At 42.1% G+C, this 20,286-nt stretch overlaps 3 protein-coding genes across 4 annotated transcripts in view; 1 reads left to right on the forward strand and 2 right to left on the reverse strand.

The window, feature by feature from the left end:
* Positions 1-80: 80 nt before the first annotated feature.
* On the forward strand, positions 81-6,210 carry dnase1 (deoxyribonuclease I). Its single transcript, XM_061224054.1, has 8 exons — positions 81-221; positions 1,290-1,378; positions 1,681-1,767; positions 2,219-2,334; positions 3,602-3,714; positions 5,423-5,577; positions 5,696-5,789; positions 6,072-6,210. The coding sequence occupies exons 1-8, from the start codon at positions 81-83 to the stop codon at positions 6,123-6,125; spliced, it is 849 nt and encodes a 282-aa protein (XP_061080038.1). The 3' UTR covers positions 6,126-6,210.
* Positions 5,606-12,935, reverse strand: eci1 (enoyl-CoA delta isomerase 1). Its single transcript, XM_061224053.1, has 7 exons — positions 12,843-12,935; positions 11,956-12,096; positions 11,559-11,686; positions 8,836-8,982; positions 7,897-8,018; positions 7,248-7,426; positions 5,606-6,862 (listed from the first exon to the last, which is right to left on the reverse strand). The coding sequence occupies exons 1-7, from the start codon at positions 12,883-12,885 to the stop codon at positions 6,696-6,698; spliced, it is 927 nt and encodes a 308-aa protein (XP_061080037.1). The 5' UTR covers positions 12,886-12,935; the 3' UTR covers positions 5,606-6,695.
* Positions 12,936-16,147: 3,212 nt separating this feature from the next.
* arhgdig (Rho GDP dissociation inhibitor (GDI) gamma) overlaps positions 16,148-20,286 on the reverse strand; it is a 35,916-nt gene continuing 31,777 nt past the window's right edge. For both annotated transcript variants that reach the window (XM_061224324.1, XM_061224323.1), the window contains exons 5-6: positions 17,475-17,538; positions 16,148-16,568 (exon numbers count right to left, since the gene is read on the reverse strand). In XM_061224324.1, the coding sequence (XP_061080308.1) occupies positions 16,369-16,568; positions 17,475-17,538 (264 nt within the window). In that variant the 3' untranslated portion in view covers positions 16,148-16,368. The remainder of the gene's footprint in view (positions 16,569-17,474; positions 17,539-20,286) is intronic.

Here is a 20,286-nt window from a genome sequence, read left to right on the forward strand (position 1 = left end):
TTTTGACAAAAAATTTTAAGTGTTTGGATTCTATCCTTTTCTGTTACCAATTTCTTTCTTTATTTACTCCCATATTAAGAATGAAGATAATCTGTGCTTTCCTGTTGATACTGGCATATGTGGAACTGTCCACGGGATCTCTGTTGATTGGCGCCTTCAACATCAGATCATTTGGCGATACAAAAGCATCAAATGCCACCGTGATTGACCTTATAGTAAAAGTGAGCCAGTCTAAGTGATAACATCTATTTGAAAGAATTATAAGAGGCTGAATCATGAGCTTGGGCACCTCAGGAAATGATAAGACACTTTATATTTACATTTCCGAACATACACAGTTGCACAAGGGGGAAGTACCACAAGTGAATAGGGGGGGAAATCCTTTCCTCCAATCAAATGGCATTTTATATTTTGAATGCGGACACAAATACAATTTATTTATTTATTTGCATTATGGCTTATTTGTTTATTAGGAACATATGAAAATTATCTAATGAATTATTAAAAAAGCACTTATTAAATACTGTTAAATCACTTTTTTGTCTCATTGGATTAAGTTTGAGTTCACTTTTTTATATCAGATTACAGAGTGGTTATTAAAATAGTAGTTTTATAGATTATTTATATATTTGAAAAAGAAAATCTATATACCAGAATTTTTTTCCACATAAAATACCCCATGAAATAGAAATGAGAAAATATATGAAAACACCCCTCTGTAATTCCCCAGCTAATTTTGTTAAGAAGCACCAATTAAAATCTAAATGAACTACTTAAACTTGTTTCTGATCATTGGTTCATATATTTTGTGAAATTACAGCACTTGTAGAAGCTAAATATCATAATATCTCAAAAATGACCTATCCAGCCAAAATTACCGTTTTCACCAGTGATACTTCACATTTTATTAAGTATTTACCATTTCTGATAGTTCAGAATGAAATCCCTTCAACCGGGTAACAAACTACTTAACAGACTGCAGGTTTTACTAGTGTATGCAGCATTATTTTCTTTTTCAGTTTGGGTAAGTATCATTAGATAGCACCAAACTTGCCATGCATTCCTTCCCACACTGGGAAACCGCATGAAACATTATATTTTCAGCTATTTGTCTTCAATGATTTATCTGCAACAATGTAACACACGAAACCTGCCCCTCCTAATGTTACTGTGCAGTATGGCTATTTGTGCTTCTCCCTGGGTTTCTATTGACTGGCAGTAAAGAAAAGCAACTCTATTGTGGGTGCCATTACTGCTCTACTGAATTGAGTGTTTTTTTCCTCCAACAGATAGTCCACAGGTATGATATTATATTGATTCAGGAAGTGAGAGACAGTGATCTGTCTGCCACCAAAAAACTGATGCAGAAAGTCAATGGGTAAGAGCCAATTTGACAATGGAGAACTGCATTTTCTGTAACTTTGAATACAGTTTATCAAACAAAAATTCTATACATGATTAACTTGACAAGAGACAATTAAGAGACAAGAGGCAAGTGAACAACAGAACACAACAACTAACCATGCAGCAACTTTATTTAAGCTTTATTTTAAATGCATTTCTTGGACCAATTTCCTACTGTATGTTGTAACTGCTGCTAGTTTTATTCTAATGTCCATCTTGCATCTCTGTGGCTTTAGATTATTCTTTATTATAACATGTTAACCCTTTTTTATCCAGGGGATCATCACCTTATATGTACAGGCATATAGTCAGTGAACCACTTGGGAGAAGTACCTATAAGGAGAGGTACCTTTATCTCTACAGGTAAAATAATATGGAAATTCCTGCACTAAACATACACTCAGTGAGCACTTCATTAGTATTTATTACTTATTTTTTAGACTTAAGTCTTCTTCTGTAGCCTATCCACTTAGAGGTTTGGCCCGTTGTGTGTTCAGAAATTCTCTTACTGTTGTAATTTGTGGTTATTTGCGTTTCTGTCATATTCCTGTCAGCTTCGACCAGTCTGGCCCTTCTCCCCTGAACTCAGCTGAACCTCTTGACCATGTCTGCATGCTTTCATGCATTTAGCTGCTGCCACATGATTGGCTGATTAAATATTTTCATTAACAAGCTGGTGTAAAGGTTTACCTAATAAAGTGATCACTGGGTGTATTAAAAGCTACTTTGAATGATTTATACATGTATGACATATAGCTATGCACTTCAGAACCAAAGCATTATTTTCTTCCCTGTCCTTCATTCCCCCAAATAGAGAGGAGACAGTGTCTGTGGCCAAGAACTTCACCTATGACGATGGATGCGAGCCCTGTGGAACTGATACCTTCAGCAGGGAGCCCTTTGTGGTGATGTTCTCATCTCGCTATTCGGGTGAGTGAAGTTTCTCATCTTCTGCTACTAGTCCAAGCGAGTAGCCAACAGTAGCCAACATTTAAATTATTGCTATTTTTAATATAGAGAATGTGTTTACAAAGTGAAGCTAGATTAAAGGTACAATAGGTCATTTCGGACTCCTAACGGTCAAGAGAGGAATTGCAACAACGAACACGCGGATCCTTCCTACAGTACAGCGCGTAATATAAAGCTTTATTATACAGTTGCGTGTTCTCATGCACTTACTCGGAAAGCTGACAGTGACAAACGCGACAGAGCAATCAACTTATTTGTAGGTAACTAGCTGGCTAGGTAACTAAGATATGATAGTCTACCACAAACGATGCAACTGTAACTTAGTTTGAGACAAATCAAGGTTTAGCTAAACACACATGATTGAACACGTAAAGAGATGGAACCTGTAGCTGCCAAAATTGCACTCCAGACAAGCGATCACTGAAACTCTATACATAGCTGTCAACTCTCGCTTTCGGCGTGAGACACGCATTTGCATGTGCGTGTGAAAACAGGCAAATGCGTGTGTCTCACGCCGAAAGCGTGAGAGTTAGCAGCTATGACTCTATATACTATTGCTTATCATCCTAGCGAATACTACATATCTAGTTATAAAACGGTACCAGTTCGTTATCGGTAGCAACAAGCATATTAGCTATTAATTAGCTTGCTGAATTTACAAATGCCCACCTATAAAGGCACATGGCTTGTGCAAATATGCTCACAACGTTCGCTACTATGTTCGTATTGCTTCAAGTGGCCCAGCCAAAGCCCAGACCTAAAGCCCATAGAACATCTGTGGAGAGACCTGAAGATGGCAGTTCACAGATGCTTCCCATCCAATCTGACGGGACTTAAGTGGAAGGATGGGATAAAATGCACAGGTCCAGGTGTTCAAAGCTTGTAGAGACTTGCCCAAGAAGGCTCAAAGCTTTTATTGCTGGGGCTTCGACAAAGTACTAAATTAAGGGTCTGAATACTTACATGAATGAGAGATGTAAGTTTTTGATATAATTTTGGGTTATTGAGTGTAAATTGATGGGCAAAACGGCCATTTAAAATGAGATCTAAAACACAATAAATTGCATGAAAGTGAATGGGGTCTGAATAGTTTCTGAAGCCACCGCATTTCACGGAGAGCAAAAACAGGATGCTTAAGGATATTTTACACAATATTCATGCTCATAGCAATGGTCTGTAAAATATGTTTTTATATAAACTGTTTTGGTTCGTGTGATCACCTTTTCAGCTGTCCACGAATTCGCCTTGGTCCCTCAGCACACTTCTCCAGATTCTGCAGTGAAGGAAATCGATGCCTTGTATGATGTTGTTGCCGACATCAGAGCTCGATGGAATACTGACGTGAGTGGACAATATAGCCTACAAAATGTGAGAAAAGGTAAACATAGCTATTCAACCCATTTACCAGCGGAAACACTACCATGCACCCTGCTCCTGCTCAATGACTGAATCTTAAGCAGGTGTGGGCTTGGTTATTACCTGGATGGGAGACCTACTGGGAAAACTAAGTTGCTGCTGGAAGTGGTGTTATGAGCCAGTAGGGAGAGAACTTGCCTCCATTTGAGTAAACCTCAATGCCCCAGTAGTCAGCTGTAAGAGATGTCGTCTTCGGGATGACTCACGGTGGTCATTAAAACATTAAACGTCTTCCAAAGAGTAGGGAGTTCCCTCGGTTTCCAGTCTAAATTTCCAACCGGGCTCTCTCAACCTGCCACCAGATCACACTGATTTAATTACCTAAAAAATTCTTCCCTTCCTCGGCACCCCAACTGATGTGCGGTGAGCATTGAGGTGCAGAATGGTTGCCATGCATCACCCGGGTGGGTGCTACACATTGGTGGTGGTTGAGGAGATTCCCACTCATTACTGTAAAGTGGTTTGAGTGTGAGAAAAGCACTATTGAAATGCAAGGTTTTTGTTCAACATTTGGAAGTCAGCCCAATAAACACTCAAAGAGAGGGCCATGTAGGGGACTACTGGGTGGCTCATACTGCTGTTGAGCCACCCAGGACTGTGTCAGTGCTGACTATACTCACCAGCGCTGCAGGGTGCAAGGGATTCAGCAAACTAGGATGAAAACTATGAATTCTTTAGTTCTGTGGTCTCATCCGTCACAGCAACACATACTGGTCAATTGGGCAAGCTCAACCTGTGGACCGCAGTGTGAAAAGATGCAGAGGCAAATTGCACTGCCGGCTACTGTCATAGTAAATGGTAAATGGTTGGCATTTATATAGCGCCTTTATCCAAAGTGCTGTACAATTGATGCTTCTCATTCACCCATTCATACACACACTCACACACCAACGGCGATTGGCTGCCATGCAAGGCACCAACCAGCTCGTCAGGAGCATTTGGGGGTTAGGTGTCTTGCTCAGGGACACTTCAACACAGCCCGGACACAGCCCGGGCGGGGGATCGAACCAGCAACCCTCCGACTGCCAGACGACTGCGCTTACTGCCTGAGCCAATGTCGCCCCCACTCACTAGCTCAGACTTGCTTGCCTTGACATCAAGTGCACATGCTTGTATGCGCCCTATTGATTGATAGCAGAAACTGCAGTAAGGAGAGAAAGAACTGGTGGACATGACAGAAAAACATGAAAAATAAATTACCTTTAAAGAAATTAATTACACACATTGTGATGGCCTTTTTCAACACAGCACCTCTTATTTAACAAAGTGCACTGGCAGTTGAATGTGCATCCTTTCACTGCGGTCTCTTGTGGAGAGGAAGGTTGCAGAGAGGCAGGGACTATAGTTTGACCTAAGCTGAACTAATGTAGTGGCACATTCGTTCAAATGGTACAAATCATTCATAAATTCTTGTGACTAGGAAGAAATTTAATTTCTTGTTTCTCAAAGTAAAGGGTAATGATCTATATTGAATTTTTCTACATATTACAGTTCCCAGCCTGTCATCATGGGTAATTCATGCCTACTTTACGCCAGACGTAAATATCCTTCAAAGCCCACATCACTTCCATGTCCTTTTTAAATAGCACTTATGAAATATACTCATTCAAACATTTTTCCACCACTTTCCCAGAACATCATTCTGATGGGAGACTTTAACGCCGGATGCAGCTACGTGCTTGGCTCCGAGTGGCAGCAGATCCGGCTGTACACGGATAAGGGCTTTCACTGGCTGATCCCGGAGAGCGCGGACACCACGGTCGCTCACACCAACTGCCCTTATGATAGGTGAGCACTGCAGTAAAAAACATTATAATTTTCAAAACCAAACTTGATCATTTGCAGCTTCACCTTCCGTGTTCGCGACGCTCTCATGCTGAAATGTTTATGCGTTTCCTCCAAACAGAATCGTGGCCACCACACCCATGATGAAAGCAGTGCTACCTGGTTCTGCTGTGGTCTACAACTACATGGTCGCGCTAAACCTCAAACTGGACATGGTGAGTCCACAAACCACGCGGACGTTTCTTTCAAAAGAATTACGCAATTAGTAATTACAATGACTACAACACCAAGGACACGTAAACCAGTCATGCATGTGTAGGCCATTTGTGCAAATCTGGTCATGTTTCCAGTAACAGCTCTAGAAGGAATAGGAGAATTGTTAATGTAGCCTTCAGAGGACTACATTAACATCTCACATACCAGCTGCAGCTAGAAGCGCATTGACAGGACTGAACCTCCAGTTGCCCTTTTCCCTGACTGGTCTCTTTTCCACCCAGGCTCTAGCGGTCAGTGACCATTTCCCTGTTGACGTCCAGCTCTTTGACCCATAAGTGTGCTCTCCTTCCTGAAGGAGCATCCTGGCATAAGCAACCATCAAATCAAAGGAACAGAGGACATCCAATCCTATTCAGAAATGTGTGGTTCTTCCTGATGTCAAATAAAGTTTTAAAAAGACCCTGCCAGTCATATCATAAAACTAGATTCTTTCAAGAAAAGCCAAAGCCACTTTTTCCACTGTTCACACCATTTCAACTGTATTTTCCAACTGCTTTCCCCTTTTGTATGCATGTTGTGTGATATTTTCAAGGATGCCACTTAAGTGACTATGTACATTTTCCCCAATATCCCCACCTGTTATGGGAAAACATTCACAGCCCAAATGTTTTACACTGGCAAACTGCAAAATGCTAACGAGACATCTTCAAAACGTGACCTTCAGAGAGAAAGGCATTTTTGGTTCGATTAGTACAAAAGTGAGTTTTCATCCTAAAGAAAATGGCCATTTTCACAGTTTTTAAAGGAGATGAGAGAATGAAAGCTTAACAGACAGGTCTGCACACGAGGTGGCAGCAGCAACTATATCATCATCATGATCTTCATCGCCTCCTCACACACCGGTCTCATGCCTTCCTCTTCCTCAGACTTTCCATGTACATTCGGAGAGACTTCTGGATGGAGTCCCTGGTGATGAAGCTGACAAAGTTCTTGATGTCAGACTCCCTTTTGGAGACCAGATTGTCAATGGTTGGCTTCCTCATCATGGATTTCGTGATCTGACGGGCATGGTCTAGAGAAAATGAATAAATAAATCAGGGACAAATCGAAATCTGGGAGTCTCCCAAAGGGCATTACTTATTTGACTGAATCGTTTATCTGGGAAAGCCTTTGATAGATTCTATTTGTTCTACAAATATGCTGTTAAACTGCAGTGCAGCCCTGACAATTTTCTCAAAAAAAAAAAAAAAAGAGGTCCCTTTGCCATTTTTTACTACTTTTGCTTTACCCCACCAAATGGCACCCATTCTTCTTGTGTCCCTTAATTTACAACTCCCAACCTTAACTTGTTTGCCCATCCCATCCCATGACCTCTCTAAACACCAGCATGCATAATGGGTCCCAAGCCACACTTTAGTAGCCACTGAACTATGCCATAAAAATATAAGGGTTTTAACCTGGGATAGCAAACCACTTGGCCATGGTTTCTGTGGCAGTGCTCACAACCTCTTCCTCTGGAACCAGCTGGTCTACCAGGCCGATTCGCAAGGCATCCTGGGGGCTATAAAGGAGTCCCAGCTGCAGCGCCAGCTCCGTGGTCCGATGTCCCACCGTTTTCGCCATTGTGTCCTTAAACCTGCGATTATACAGACGAACGCAGAGAAACCGACTGCTTTTCATTTCACACTAATGAGCCATGGTTCAAACTCCAGTACTGGGCCGCAATTTCCAAGGCCTAACTGCCAAGCAATAGGAAACCACAAAAACCTGCAGACATCATTGCCCTCAAAGATGGGAAATTGACACCTTTATCCAAACTCCCAAAACAAACTGTAATCCAGTGGCATGGAAAAAGAGACATGTGTGGACCTATAGGACATACATTTAGAAAAATATACCATGCCAGAAATTACAATTATAAGATTACAAAGTACATTAGTGAAAGTTTACATCAGAATATTATAATTTTAATTGTATAATCATAATGTCAATTTCATCCCCCATCATGCTGAATTTACACAAGTGTTTGTATTGGAATTCGTGTCGAAAGGAATTGAGACGCGTTAATATTCATGGTGCTTCCTCAGAACACTGCAGCTCTCTCACCAGAAGGGTGCCACGATGCCCAGCTGTGTTTCGTTGAGGCCGATAGCGTAGCGCGGGTTGTCAGCCATGATTCTGTAGTCACAGGTCAAAGCCATCAGGCAGCCCCCCGCTGGACTGGAACCCTGCATGGAAGGAGGGATCAAAGAGAAAGAAAATAAATCAAGAGAGAAGGCAAACGCGTTTATTGCATATATTTTTGGAAAGCCATTATTATTCAGCGCTCAATGGTGCACTGGCAGCCATCTATTGTCAGGGCCAACATTGAGAAGCATTAATTGCACAGCGCTTTGGATAAAGGCGCTATAAATGCCTGCCATTTATTTGCCGCGTGCATCCGCTTCAAGGTCCTAGTGTTGGCATTTCAGGCTGCTAAAGGGAATGCCCCACTTTACATACAATCTTTAATTGCTCCCTACTCCCGAGCAAGAGCACTCCGGTCTGCCAGCTCTAGTCGCCTCGTGGTTCCCTCACTACGAGCACCTGGTGGTCGAGCTGCACATTCACGCCCGTTTTCCGATACCCCTCGTCTAACCCTAAATAAAAAATTAATAAATAAAGTAAAAATTGCATTTACGATGACTGTCTTTTTGCTTAGAGCCTGCCAAATGACTAAAATGTAAATGTGAATGTGAACGTAAACTCAAGGCATGTAACGTCATCTGCCGCTTCTCATCTCACCACAGTGCTTAGGCTGGGCTTGTGCAAATGCGAGTCAGAGGAAGACATTTGTTGCGCAGCCGAACAGGTGGGACTTCTTTCTGGCGCACACCGAGATGCTTTAATCCTGGCCGACTGAAACCCCTGGGTGACGCTTGAGGAAACTGTGCATCACCCTGCAGGGCTACCGGGCACAGCCATCGCTAGCACGATTTGGATTCGATGGTGAGGCCTATACACGCATAGAAACGGTTTAAACGGATCCTACCAGTCCACACTCACGTTTACAGCAGCTACTGTCACCATGTTGGAGCTATAGAGCTTCAGCCACATCTCCTGAACCGCTTTCCAGAACTCTCCGCAGTGTTCTGGACTCTTGCCGTACATCTCCAGGATGTCCAGACCCGCAGAGAAGATCTTTGGCAGAGCCTGCAACAAAGCACAACATGAAAGTGACAGGACTCAACATATAGCATATCTACATCCAAATCTTTACCAGCGCCCCTGGACCTCTGGGATTAAAACGCCCAAAAAACATCACAGATCCACCACCATATATACCTCATCGTAGGTATGAGGTACATCTCCATTTACGCATCTCTGTTCGGAAAACATGCCAATGTTGTAACTGACCAAAAGATTCAAATGTGTTTTTTTCCCCCCAGCAAAAATGAATTGCGACTGATGTTCTCGCTAAACAATGAAATTAAACATAGGCTTTAGAAAAAAACAGAGGACAGGACCAGTGTCCTCAAAGTCCCTGCACATACACAAACATACACTGCTCAAAAAAATAAAGGGAATGCTTAAACAACACATCCTAGATCTCGATGAATGAAATATTCCAGTTAAAAATCTTTATTCATTACATAGTGGAATGCGTTGAGAACAAAATAACATAAGAATGATCAATGGAAATCAAAATCATTAACCCATGGAGGTCTGGATTCAGAATCATACTCAAAATAAAAGTGGAAAAAACAGATCACAGGCTGATCCAACTTCTGTGGAAATTCCTCAAGACAATTCAAAATGAGGCACAGTAGTGCGTGTGGCCTCCACGTGCCTGTATGCACTCCCAACAACGTCTGGGCATGCTCCTGATGAGACGACGGATGTTCTCCTGAGGGATCTCCTCCCAGACCTGGATCAGGGCATCAGTCAACTCCTGGACAGTCTGTGGTGCGACGTGGCGTCGGTGGATGGAACGAGAAATGATGTCCCAGAGGTGCTCGATTGGATTCAGGTCTGGGGAACGGGCAGGCCAGTCCATAGCATCAATGCCTTCGTCATGCAGGAACTGCTGACACACTCCAGCCACATGAGGCCGAGCATTGTCATGCATCAGAAGGAACCCAGGCCCCACTGCACCAGCATATGGTGTGACAATGGGTCTGAGGATCTCATCCCGGTACCTAATGGCAGTCAGGGTACCTCTGGCTAGCACATGGAGGTCTGTGCGGCCCGCCAAGGATATGCCTCCCCAGACCATCACTGACCCACCGCCAAACCGGTCATGCTGGAGGATGTTGCAGGCAGCAGAACGTTCTCCACGTCGTCTCCAGACTCTGTCACGTCTGTCACATGTGCTCAGTGTGAACCTGCGCTCATCCGTGAAGAGCACAGGGTGCCGATGGCGAATCTGCCAATCCTGGTGTTCTCTGGCAAATGCCAATCGGGCTACACGGTGTTGGGCTGTGAGCACAGGCCCCACTTGTGGACATCGGGCCCTCATACCACCCTCATGGAGTCTGTTTCTCACAGTTTGAGCAGAAACATGCACATTAGTGGCCTGCTGGAGGTCATTTTGTAGGGCTCTGGCAGTGCTCCTCCTGTTCTTCCTTGCACAAAGGAGCAGATAGCGGTCCTGCTGCTGGGTTGTTGTCCTCCTACGGCCCCCTCCACATCTCCTGGTGTACTGGCCTGTCTCCTGGTATCTCCTCCATGCTCTTGACACTGTGCTGGGAGACACAGCGCGCATTGATGTGCCATCCTGGATGAGCTGCACTACCTGAGCAACTTCTGTGGGTTGCAGACACCGCCTCATGCTACCTCTAGTGGTGAGGGCACTGGCAAAATGCAAAAGTGACCAAAAATCAGCCAGAATGGATATGGACAGGGAAATGGTCTGTGGCCACCACCTACAGAAACATTCCTTTATAGGGGTTGTCTTGCCAATTGCCTCTCATTTCCACCTGTTGTCTGTTCCATTTGCACAACAGCAGGCGAAATTGAAATTCACAATCAGTGTCGCTTCCTAACTGGACAGGTTGTTATCCCAGAAGTGTGATTAACTTGGAGTTACATTGTAATGATTGTTTCCTTTATTTTTTTGAGCAGTGTACATACATGTGCATACGTTGTGTAAGGGTAATTTTCTTAATTGACAATCACATGATTAAAACTAACCTTTTAATTTGAACCCTTATTACTATAAAACCACCTTCTGAATTAAGTGGTTACTATGAGCCTTTTTTTGTCTCCCAGCAGACAGACAGCCTTGGACCTTAATGTCTCTGCTTCTCCTAGAAAGGGGTTCTGCACATTCCAGTCTTACAGCAAGGTCACCAAGGGGTTTTTTATTTTGGTTTTGGTTTTTTTTAATAAAAAAAGAAGACAAAATACTGATAAATGTTAGTGGCCATCTTCATGTCTTTTTATTTAAGTAAATCCCCCCCCTTCTGGGTCAGAGTACTGAAAACTGTATACAAGTCTTACTATGTCTGATTCAAATCAGAGAGCCAGTAAGCTCTCTCACTTTCTGTTATTTCTTTGCAAATAAATAAGAAAGTTAAACTCAAGTATAGCTGTTGCTGTTTGACTATGGCTCTGTTTCATCAGACGAAGCTCACCTGTGAAATGCTAAAAAGGGCATTTTTCCATAACAGTGGCACTTCATTTTTAGTTTCAAAGAGCACATGAAAGACCCATCAATGTAAAAAGGAGGATATTTTTGGCAGCAAGACGCAACCCCTTGAGGGAAGGAGGGAACCCAGGTGACTCACGGAGGTGACGATCAAACCCCGGCAGCTCTTGTCCATCTCCAGTTTCTCCATGTTGATGGCAAACTCAGTCAAGAAGTCCAGACTCAGACTATTCACCGGGGGACTCTGAAACCTCATCACTGCAATCCCTGTATCACAAAATCCCCCAGTCACAACACACATTAGTAAACTAACATTTTTATAGATCATTTATAGTAACTTTATGATTACAAACTGTACAAAATGCATTGCAGGGTAACCCCTCCTGTAGCTTACAACAGGTTTACATGGTAGCAATGCCGACCTTTAATTACCATTGCCAGTCATGGCTCATTGTCTGTGTTACTGAATTGATTTCCTAAACACACGGCTACCAACGTCAAGGTCATGTCAGCAGCTACAGAGCTGTGACTTTTACCTGTGCTGCTGTCCAAGTCGACTTTAATTTTAGTACCGGACGACGAATGCCTCTTGTTTGACATTAGGTAAGGCAGGGCGATGCGATCGATCCCATTTCGACCGTGGAAAGACGCCGGGACGACAAACGGCGCAAGTCTCCCTGAGAAAACATTAATGTCGCATTAGTTAACGTTAGCACGATTACTTCTCCCCTAGCTGCCTAGCCGATGCTGCAAAACAATGAGTTAGGTAGCTGTATCACCCACGTCCTTATGTACATGAGTTTTACAAACGCAACTGCTAATTAGTTTGTTTGCTAGCAATCTAAGTTAGCAACATAAGCCACTGATGTGTGCTTGTTGTGGCCAGAGCTATGTCAATTAACTAGCACTCAACTAGCTACGTTTTCACGACATTACATTACATTAATGGCATTTCTTATCCAGAGCGACGTACAACAATTATAGCTAGCACACGTAAGTTAGTTGAATTGCAAAGTAGGCTAGCTAACGTTATTACTATATGCTATCAAGAGCTAGCTAGATGAAACTAACTAAACTATCTCCTAACAAACGTATTTCTGTCGTCGTAGACCTAGTCCCATGTGTTATGTTGTAACTAGCTAGTTGTCTACTAGTTGTCTACATTATCGAGTTGCAATCTGTAGTTGCAACTAAACATCAGATAACGCTAGCTACCAAGTTAGCTAATGTTGCCCAGCTAGCTAACAGTCAGGTAGCTGGGACCTTTGTCCCAGTTTCCAACCGAGTTACATTAATTTGCGAATAAACAGAGAAATTCGATAACAAGACAATATATAGGCTTTGCATACTGCAGCGAAGTGCCCGCAGCGCATTAATTCTCATTGCGAAGTCAGTGATAATGGCAATAATGCTTTTTACGAACCCAAGAGACCATACTTTGCTGACTGTCTCAACGCAGTAGCCATTTCCCTTGCTTGACGAAGGACACACTGAAAGTCCTCATATGCGTTCCTACCACAACAAGAAAGAGGCGTTTAATATTTTTTTAATCAGGATGATCTCACCTGATTGGTTAAAATTGGTTGCGTTGTGGTATGAATGGGAAACACCATAGATAAAAACTATAAAGTTCCCCAATTAGTCTTGGTAGCCCTAAATGGAGCATGAAGGGCGATTTTACCATACTGCCAAACGCTGTGCAATTGCTGGTCCAAGCTTGGCAATGCTGATTTTATATGGATTTTACACTGATAATGAGAATGGCTGTGCTGATAGATCAGCTTGGTCAAGCTGGTAATGTGATGGTCAGGCTGGTAGACCTACATGGTCATGCTAGACCAGCAGGTTCTAGCAAGCAGGTCACCAGCATTACAATCATCACTAGTCTGTTTTATTCTTCTTCCCCCAGCAGGGATGTGTATGTCATTTAATCAGCCAATCATGTGGCAGCAACTAAATCCATAATAGCATGCAGACATGGTCAAGAGGTTCAGCTGTTTTTCAGACCAAATGTCAGAATGGGGAAGAAATGTGATAGAAGTGACTTTGACCGTGCAATCATTGTTGGTGCCAGACAGGGTGGTTTAAGTATCTCAGCTGAATATCTGCTGATATCCTGGGATTTCACAACAGTCTCTAGATTGCAGAATGGTGTGAAAAACAAAAAACATCCAGTGAGAAGCAGTTCTGCTTTGTTAATGAGAGAGATCAGAGGAGATGGGCCAGATCGGTGGAAGCTGACAGGAAGGTGACAGTAATGCAAATTACCACGCATTACAACACACAATGCATCAAACCTCTAAGTGGATAGGCTACAGCAGCAGAATACCTAAAAAAATAGTCTAATAAATAACTAATAAAGTGCTCACTGGGTGTATACTGGGCAGCCTGCAGCGTGGTCGTTAAGGTAAATGACTGGGACATGCAAGGTCGCTGGTTCTAATCCCGGTCAATGTAGCCACAATAATATCTGCACAGCCTTAACCCTGCATTGCTCCAGGGGAAGATTGTCTCCTGCTTAGTCTAATCAATTGTACGTCGCTCTGGATACGAGCGTCTGCCAAATGGAAATAATGTAACGTAATGTAATGTAATATACCCCAACCCACTCTCTACTCCATCTTGCAGTATATTGTATCGTAGGACCAAGGTGGGTTAAAGCCAGCCAAGGTTCCTCATGTTACCACTGCTTAGGCACTTCCTGACTCCAGTAGTTGCCTACAGGTTGCCAGTCTTCATGAGGATCCCCCTAATTGGCGCTAGCTCTCCCAGGAAGTAGCACATGTGGCCTGTAGAGGTGAAAAGAGTTACTGGCTCAGGGATGAGTGTATCAGGGTTCATTGCTTCAGTTCAAAAGTGAACCTTCCCCAATCCCAAATAAAATTTGAGGAGCAAATTATGTGAATGTGAATTGATAGTGAAGCACGAGAGGGAGTATTGGCAGTGAGACCTCAAAGAAACAGAGACTGATCAAATTTTGACTTTATTAAAAGATACACATAAATGTCAATAATAATATTGAAATTAGCAATAATCATTCAATGTTTTTGTGCAAGTCTAACACAGAATATTAGCCACTTTGGATTTTAAAAACAGAGGGGAAAAAAACACTGGAAGTTATTCATCTTCAGACAAACGTTTAATTTGCGCAGTTTATCAGGGTTTTTGAAAAAACATTACATTTATAGTAAACTTTTTAAAAAGGAGTTCTTCATATTCATGCATGACACAAGACAAGATCACCAACATTCTAATTTTCTGACTTATTCTGAATGACATTTAGATGTATATCAACACTGACAATATTTATCCTTTTAAAAATAAATGTACTGTATAGTTTGAATATCAGAAGAGACTGAATGCAAACTTCTATTTTTTATTGTACATCTAGTTCTACTGTAATCAAAATGAAAATGGCAACAAAAAAGGAATCAACATTTTATTTGCACAACACTGCAAAATCTTCACCTGCTGTTTTTGTTTAAATCATTTCAGCTTTGCCACATCCATTGTTAAACTGAAGATGCCACAGGAATTGAGCATACAGTAGAGAATACTAAAGAGGCTCCCATACACTTTCTTTAGTAGTCCCGAATATCTGCAAAATATATTGCTTATGCATGCATATCTTACATTTCTCAAAGGCATTCTTCCATATTTTGTAAGCGTAAACAAAACAAATATCATCAAGCATTCTGACTATTATTTGGTATATTACACATTCAGTGTTAAAAAAAAAAAAAAAAAAAGCATTTCAGTGCAGATTATACCTGGAATATGATGTGTCTGGTAATCAAAATATTGGGATTTAAAATATGTTCTTGAATAAATGACTATCACAGCATAGCCATGGCTAATGAAAAAAAAAAACCCTGATAATGTGTCAAGTGGATGAATCACCACAAATAAGTACAAATACCATTTAGACTGTGGTGATGTGATGCATCTCTATTCTGTACAATTCCTCTTTACTTCAGTACTTGTTTTTTTCTGCTTTTTTGCCTTGTTTGCCATTTTCTTCATTTTGAAATGGTTTTATTTTCAGGGAACAAAAAAAGAAAAAGAAAAAAAAGAATTGGAAACTTGAGGGCAGGACATTGGAGTCTGGAGACGCAGAAAAGCAGATGAGAATGAGGATGGGAAAAGCTTCCACAAAGCTGGGGCCTTCACTGAGAGAGCTTTGTGATATTAAATAACAATTCTCTACCAAGGACCTAGGAAGGACTGCTGCACTCACCCAGTTTCATTTTAACACTTCAGTGTTCAGGATTATTTCATCTTGTCTAGTGCCCTGGGGGCTAGGTTAGTCTTCACGCCCTTTGATGTGGGTTTCATTTGATTATGTTCATACTGCAGCTGAAATGACAGAAGCCTTTCGGACTCTTTCGTCTCTGTATTCAAAGCATGCCGTAAGTAGGACACAAGGCCACAGACAGTACTTTAGGTAAAGGTACTGGGAGAATGTACTGTATGGAATGTGTCAGTCACAGTTTATGGGATTGAAAGCGGCCACCCTGATTTTTTCTCTTTGTGCGATTCCCATACTCATCTCTGATTGGCCTAGACATGTCAAATGGGGTATATTACATACAAGTGCAAGGATATCAACTGACACTATTTAAGAAAACATTGTACACTATTTCACTCACTTTTGAATTGATTCTCCTCTCTGCGACTGCTCTGCAAGTCCACCCAAACCACGCTCGCTGCCCCAACCCCACCCACCGCCCCACCCACGCCCCAAACTTAGGCCCAGATTAACACATTTATCATCACTTACATCTGCGTGTGCTTTTTATCTCTGCACGGCTCCAAACACAACCCAACCTCATCTTTGTAGATTTTTTATTTTTTGTCGTTTTTTAAATTTTTTTTTGGATATGCGTGTGTCAGTCACGCATGGATTGGTGGGAGTAGGGTGTGCCTGTCTGAAGGGGTCGGATCGTGTTCTACGCATCCCACTCCTTCTTAATCTGCAGGTTCCACTCCCAGGACAGGTGGTCGGTCTTGTCGTCATCGGTGAACTGGGACTTGATGTGGTACCCGCCCCGCACCAGCAGGCCCTTGGGGGCCTCCTCCACGGGGGTCATGAACTCGTGCTCTTCCAGCTTGGGCCCGTAACTGCCTACCATGTACATCGCCTTATCCACTGTGGGGGAACCAATGGGGCAGGGGTCAGTGTCTGTGTACACTTGTGCGGTCACATAGGGACAATAACTGGAAATGGCTTTTAAAAAAAACGTTTCTCTTATCTTACAAAACATACCATCATTTTATCCATCAATTTTTTGTAACCTATTTTTACCTACAATATTTTTCACTCCCAGTTTGGAATGCCCAATGCTATTTTGAGGCCAAGCCCAATATTTGACAAATGCAGCATCAATAAGTGAAAATGAAAAAGCAGAAAGGTAGAAAAATCCAACTTTGTTCAATCCTGACAGGTAATGTAGCCATCTGCCATTTCCATAGCCCTATATCTACAAAGGATTGACTCAATGAATTACTTGACTTGCAAAACATACAATGCATGAGTGATACAACTTTGCTTGGGTTGAAACCACATTACCTCTGCGGTTTGGTTCACTGTTTGAATTATCGCAGTAATATGCGCAGAGAGCAAAATGGGATTATATGGCACTAATATAGTATCGACTCACCACCAATTCTTGACGTTAGGAACTTGCCTGGTATTTATTTCCGCACATATATTTCCTGTATTTTCTCATGTATATTTAATAAACTAGGCTCCCTAGCGATCATGCTGTGGCCATCTAACATCCACACGCATTGCTCGTGCGTACATAAATATACACCGTGCGGCAGTGTAGCAAATTGGTTAGACTGGGCTTGCAACTTCAAGGTTGTAGGTTTAATTCCCAGGTGTACCCTTAAGCAAGGCACTCAACCTGAATTGCTTCTGTAAAAATGTCCAGCTGTGGGAATGGATTGTATGTAAAAGGAATGTAGGCCGCGTAAGTCACGCTGAAATAGAGCAGCTGCTTAATGCCTGAAATGCGGAGCGCACTGTGCACACAACACTCGGTGAACTCACCTCTCAAGTTTTTCCTATAGGTCAGGTGCACATACTTCAGTCCAGACACAATGTCCCTGTTGACCTGTTGGAAGCAGATGGAACAGGGAAATAAATCAAGTTAATTTCCAATCACTGCAGCTATTATGAGGTTTCTGGCACCAGGACCCTCACCTTTACAATGGCAAGATAAGTCACACTTTTCAATAAGGGTAATTCAATTAGCATCAACTAATGGAGTCGTTAACAGAAATTAACTGATGTACAAATACAATAAGCATGAAATGAACTTTGTTTACTATTAACAAATGTATTAGTTATATGAATATTTATACTTTAGCAAACCGTAGGATAAACGTACAATTAGTTAACCATTAACGATGCATTAACTGTTAATTCCAATATGAATTGGCATTAACTAATGTAATTGTTAACATGAATTAATGATGTACAAATACATAAACATAGCTGTACAGATCAACTTCTAAGGTGTTAGTTATCATCTAATGAAGTTGTTAAATACCAATTCATGTGCTGTAACCTTATTGTAAAGTGTTACTGCAAGATATTCTTGTGGGGAAAAAACTGCTCCAGTAGACTGCCACAAGGTGGTGCCTAATCAGTCTGGATCTCAGAGTGTTTTGTTACTTTGTTCTGCAATGTGAAAGGAAACCGCTTCTTCTGAAGAACATATGAAACTCATTGTAATGTAAGCTTCCAGATAATATGCCCTTTTTATGATGCATTTCCAGGCTCCATTTCAGCTTCCACCGCCAGCCAGCCAGCTGAGAGCAGTGCTAGTTCTTACTTTTACCCGTGTACTGTACTGTACGTGTTCAGGAATTGAACTTCTAGAGCGAAATGTTCTTGGCGTTGTATGACCTTCTTGGTGTATGTGAGATATGAGAAAATCTGCTGTGACTTCAGTCAAGAGACTGTCAGCATTCATTGTTTTCTCCTCAGCCCCCCCCCCCCCCTTATTAAATTACAGTTCTCATTCAGAACTTCCAAAAATACATATTTCCTTAAACCACGCGTGACCTGCATTTTTTGGTTCCAGTTTATTTATTTTTTCTTATAAAAGGACTTTTTAACATCTAAACTGTTTTCGTTATTTTTAGAGACAGTTGGCTGGTGGCTTGGGAAACTGTGCTTTGTGTATACACAGTCCCTTAATGGCCGGTGCTTCTGGGATACGACACTTTGGGACAGGAAGTACAAAGAATGGAGCTCTTTTTGCCCGCCTGGGTCCCTCTCCCTGCACCATGGGGTGCTCCTAATTTGGAGAGGCAAGAGGCTACCCCACTGGTGTGCACAGGACAGAAGCCTGAGCTGGCTGGAGCCTTGTAGAGTGTGCAGGGGGGCAGCAGTCAAGGCACTGTTAAGGGAGGATTTCACATACTTGGATTTTCTGCATCAGTAAGGTTAACACTATATAATTCTAAATCTTTTCCTTTAGCTTACTTTTGTAGTATTCCAAGAATTTTACTTCCAATTCAGTCACTTCCAGTTCATATGCTTTTTAAATAACTGGTATATTTCACAGATTAAAAGGAACAATAGCCTCAACAAAACAGGTGTGATTAGATACGATAGATCTTTTCAATCACAAAAGGCAAGGTTGAACATTTCTTGCAAACATGTTATGGTAGTGTACCCGACAAAAACTTAATCCCACACTGTCTCCTTCACCTTCAGTGTCTAGGCCTCCTAAATGAGCTATCAATGTTTGGTCGCTGTTTTGAAATGGCTAGTGACAATAAAGGTAGCATATCTAGCAGCAGAGATGACAGAACAAAAGCCACTCACATATAATCAGCTTTTTTCACTCTTTAATATATATAATATATATTTGCCCTTCAATTCTTGAAGAAATGAATTGTGTACACAGATTGTAGATGCACTGCAAGCCCACAATCCCACAGTAGAGGGCGCACTGTAAAACATCATTGATGGATATGATGTGCATTCCTAGCCAAAATAGCTACTCTGGGACTTTCAATGGCAGCAATATGTCATCCCAGGGACAGCAGAGTGCAGCTACAGGCCTGACCACACATGCTGTACTGGCAGTTAACCTTTGTGACTTATCAGCTTAGCGGACAAGCACATACCTGTATAACTTAATTCCTTTTTGACATTGTCCCTATGAAACTGGATACTTACTGCAGCAATTCAGGATACAACCTTTATTAAAGGCACAATGCCAGCATTCTGTCAGTCTGAGAACCTGCAATCCCTGTCAAAAGCTTGACTCCTGAAAAGCTACACCACGCTACACCCCACCCATGAGGAGTGATGGAGATTTGGGGCTGGGCTTTGAGACTGAAGGTGGTCTCTTCCGCTTCGCATTATTGAACTGAAAGTACTATCATTTCAAAATGGAGACTGGAGGTCCCCCTCATCGAAGTGAGGAAGGAAATGCTGTTGTGTTTACAGCTTCACTTTAAGCGGCTCGAACCCTCACCTTCCAGAACCCCGCCCCATTGTTTCCGGAACATTCTAAATAGTCCATAACATTGCGCAACGTCGGCCATGGCCCAAACTGGTAATGGTCGTTTATAGAACCTTTGGGGCGTACGCAAACATTTCCAGCTCAGAGCCAAGCTGGAGCCAAGCAGTCTGATGGCAGCTTGGATATGGGGTTACAATTATGTAAAGGCATTCAATGTGCTTGTATAGATATCCACATGGACCTGTGTGCAGCAAGTGACAGAGACAGTAGAGAGTGAAAGAGAGAACAGGGAAGAAGTACAAACATACAAGAGGGCAGGAGAAAGAGCTCATCACAATTTCCTTTTTTAATATTCTGTGTTTGTACTCTATCGTAATT

This window comes from Conger conger, chromosome 16 (assembly GCF_963514075.1).
Source record: "Conger conger chromosome 16, fConCon1.1, whole genome shotgun sequence".
NCBI classification, from domain to species: Eukaryota; Metazoa; Chordata; class Actinopteri; order Anguilliformes; family Congridae; genus Conger; species Conger conger.

Coding starts and splice junctions, on each gene's coding strand:
- dnase1 (XM_061224054.1), top strand. CDS start 81: ATGAAGATAATCTGTGCTTTCCTGTTGATACTGGCATATGTGGAACTG. Junction 222..1,289: donor TGATTGACCTTATAGTAAAA/GTGAGCCAGTCT, acceptor TTCCTCCAACAG/ATAGTCCACAGGTATGATAT. Junction 3,715..5,422: donor GAGCTCGATGGAATACTGAC/GTGAGTGGACAA, acceptor CCACTTTCCCAG/AACATCATTCTGATGGGAGA.
- eci1 (XM_061224053.1), bottom strand. CDS start 12,885: ATGGCTACTGCGTTGAGACAGTCAGCAAAGTATGGTCTCTTGG. Junction 12,097..12,842: donor AGCAAAGTATGGTCTCTTGG/GTTCGTAAAAAG, acceptor ATGTTTTCTCAG/GGAGACTTGCGCCGTTTGTC. Junction 8,983..11,558: donor GGGGTTTGATCGTCACCTCC/GTGAGTCACCTG, acceptor GCTTTGTTGCAG/GCTCTGCCAAAGATCTTCTC.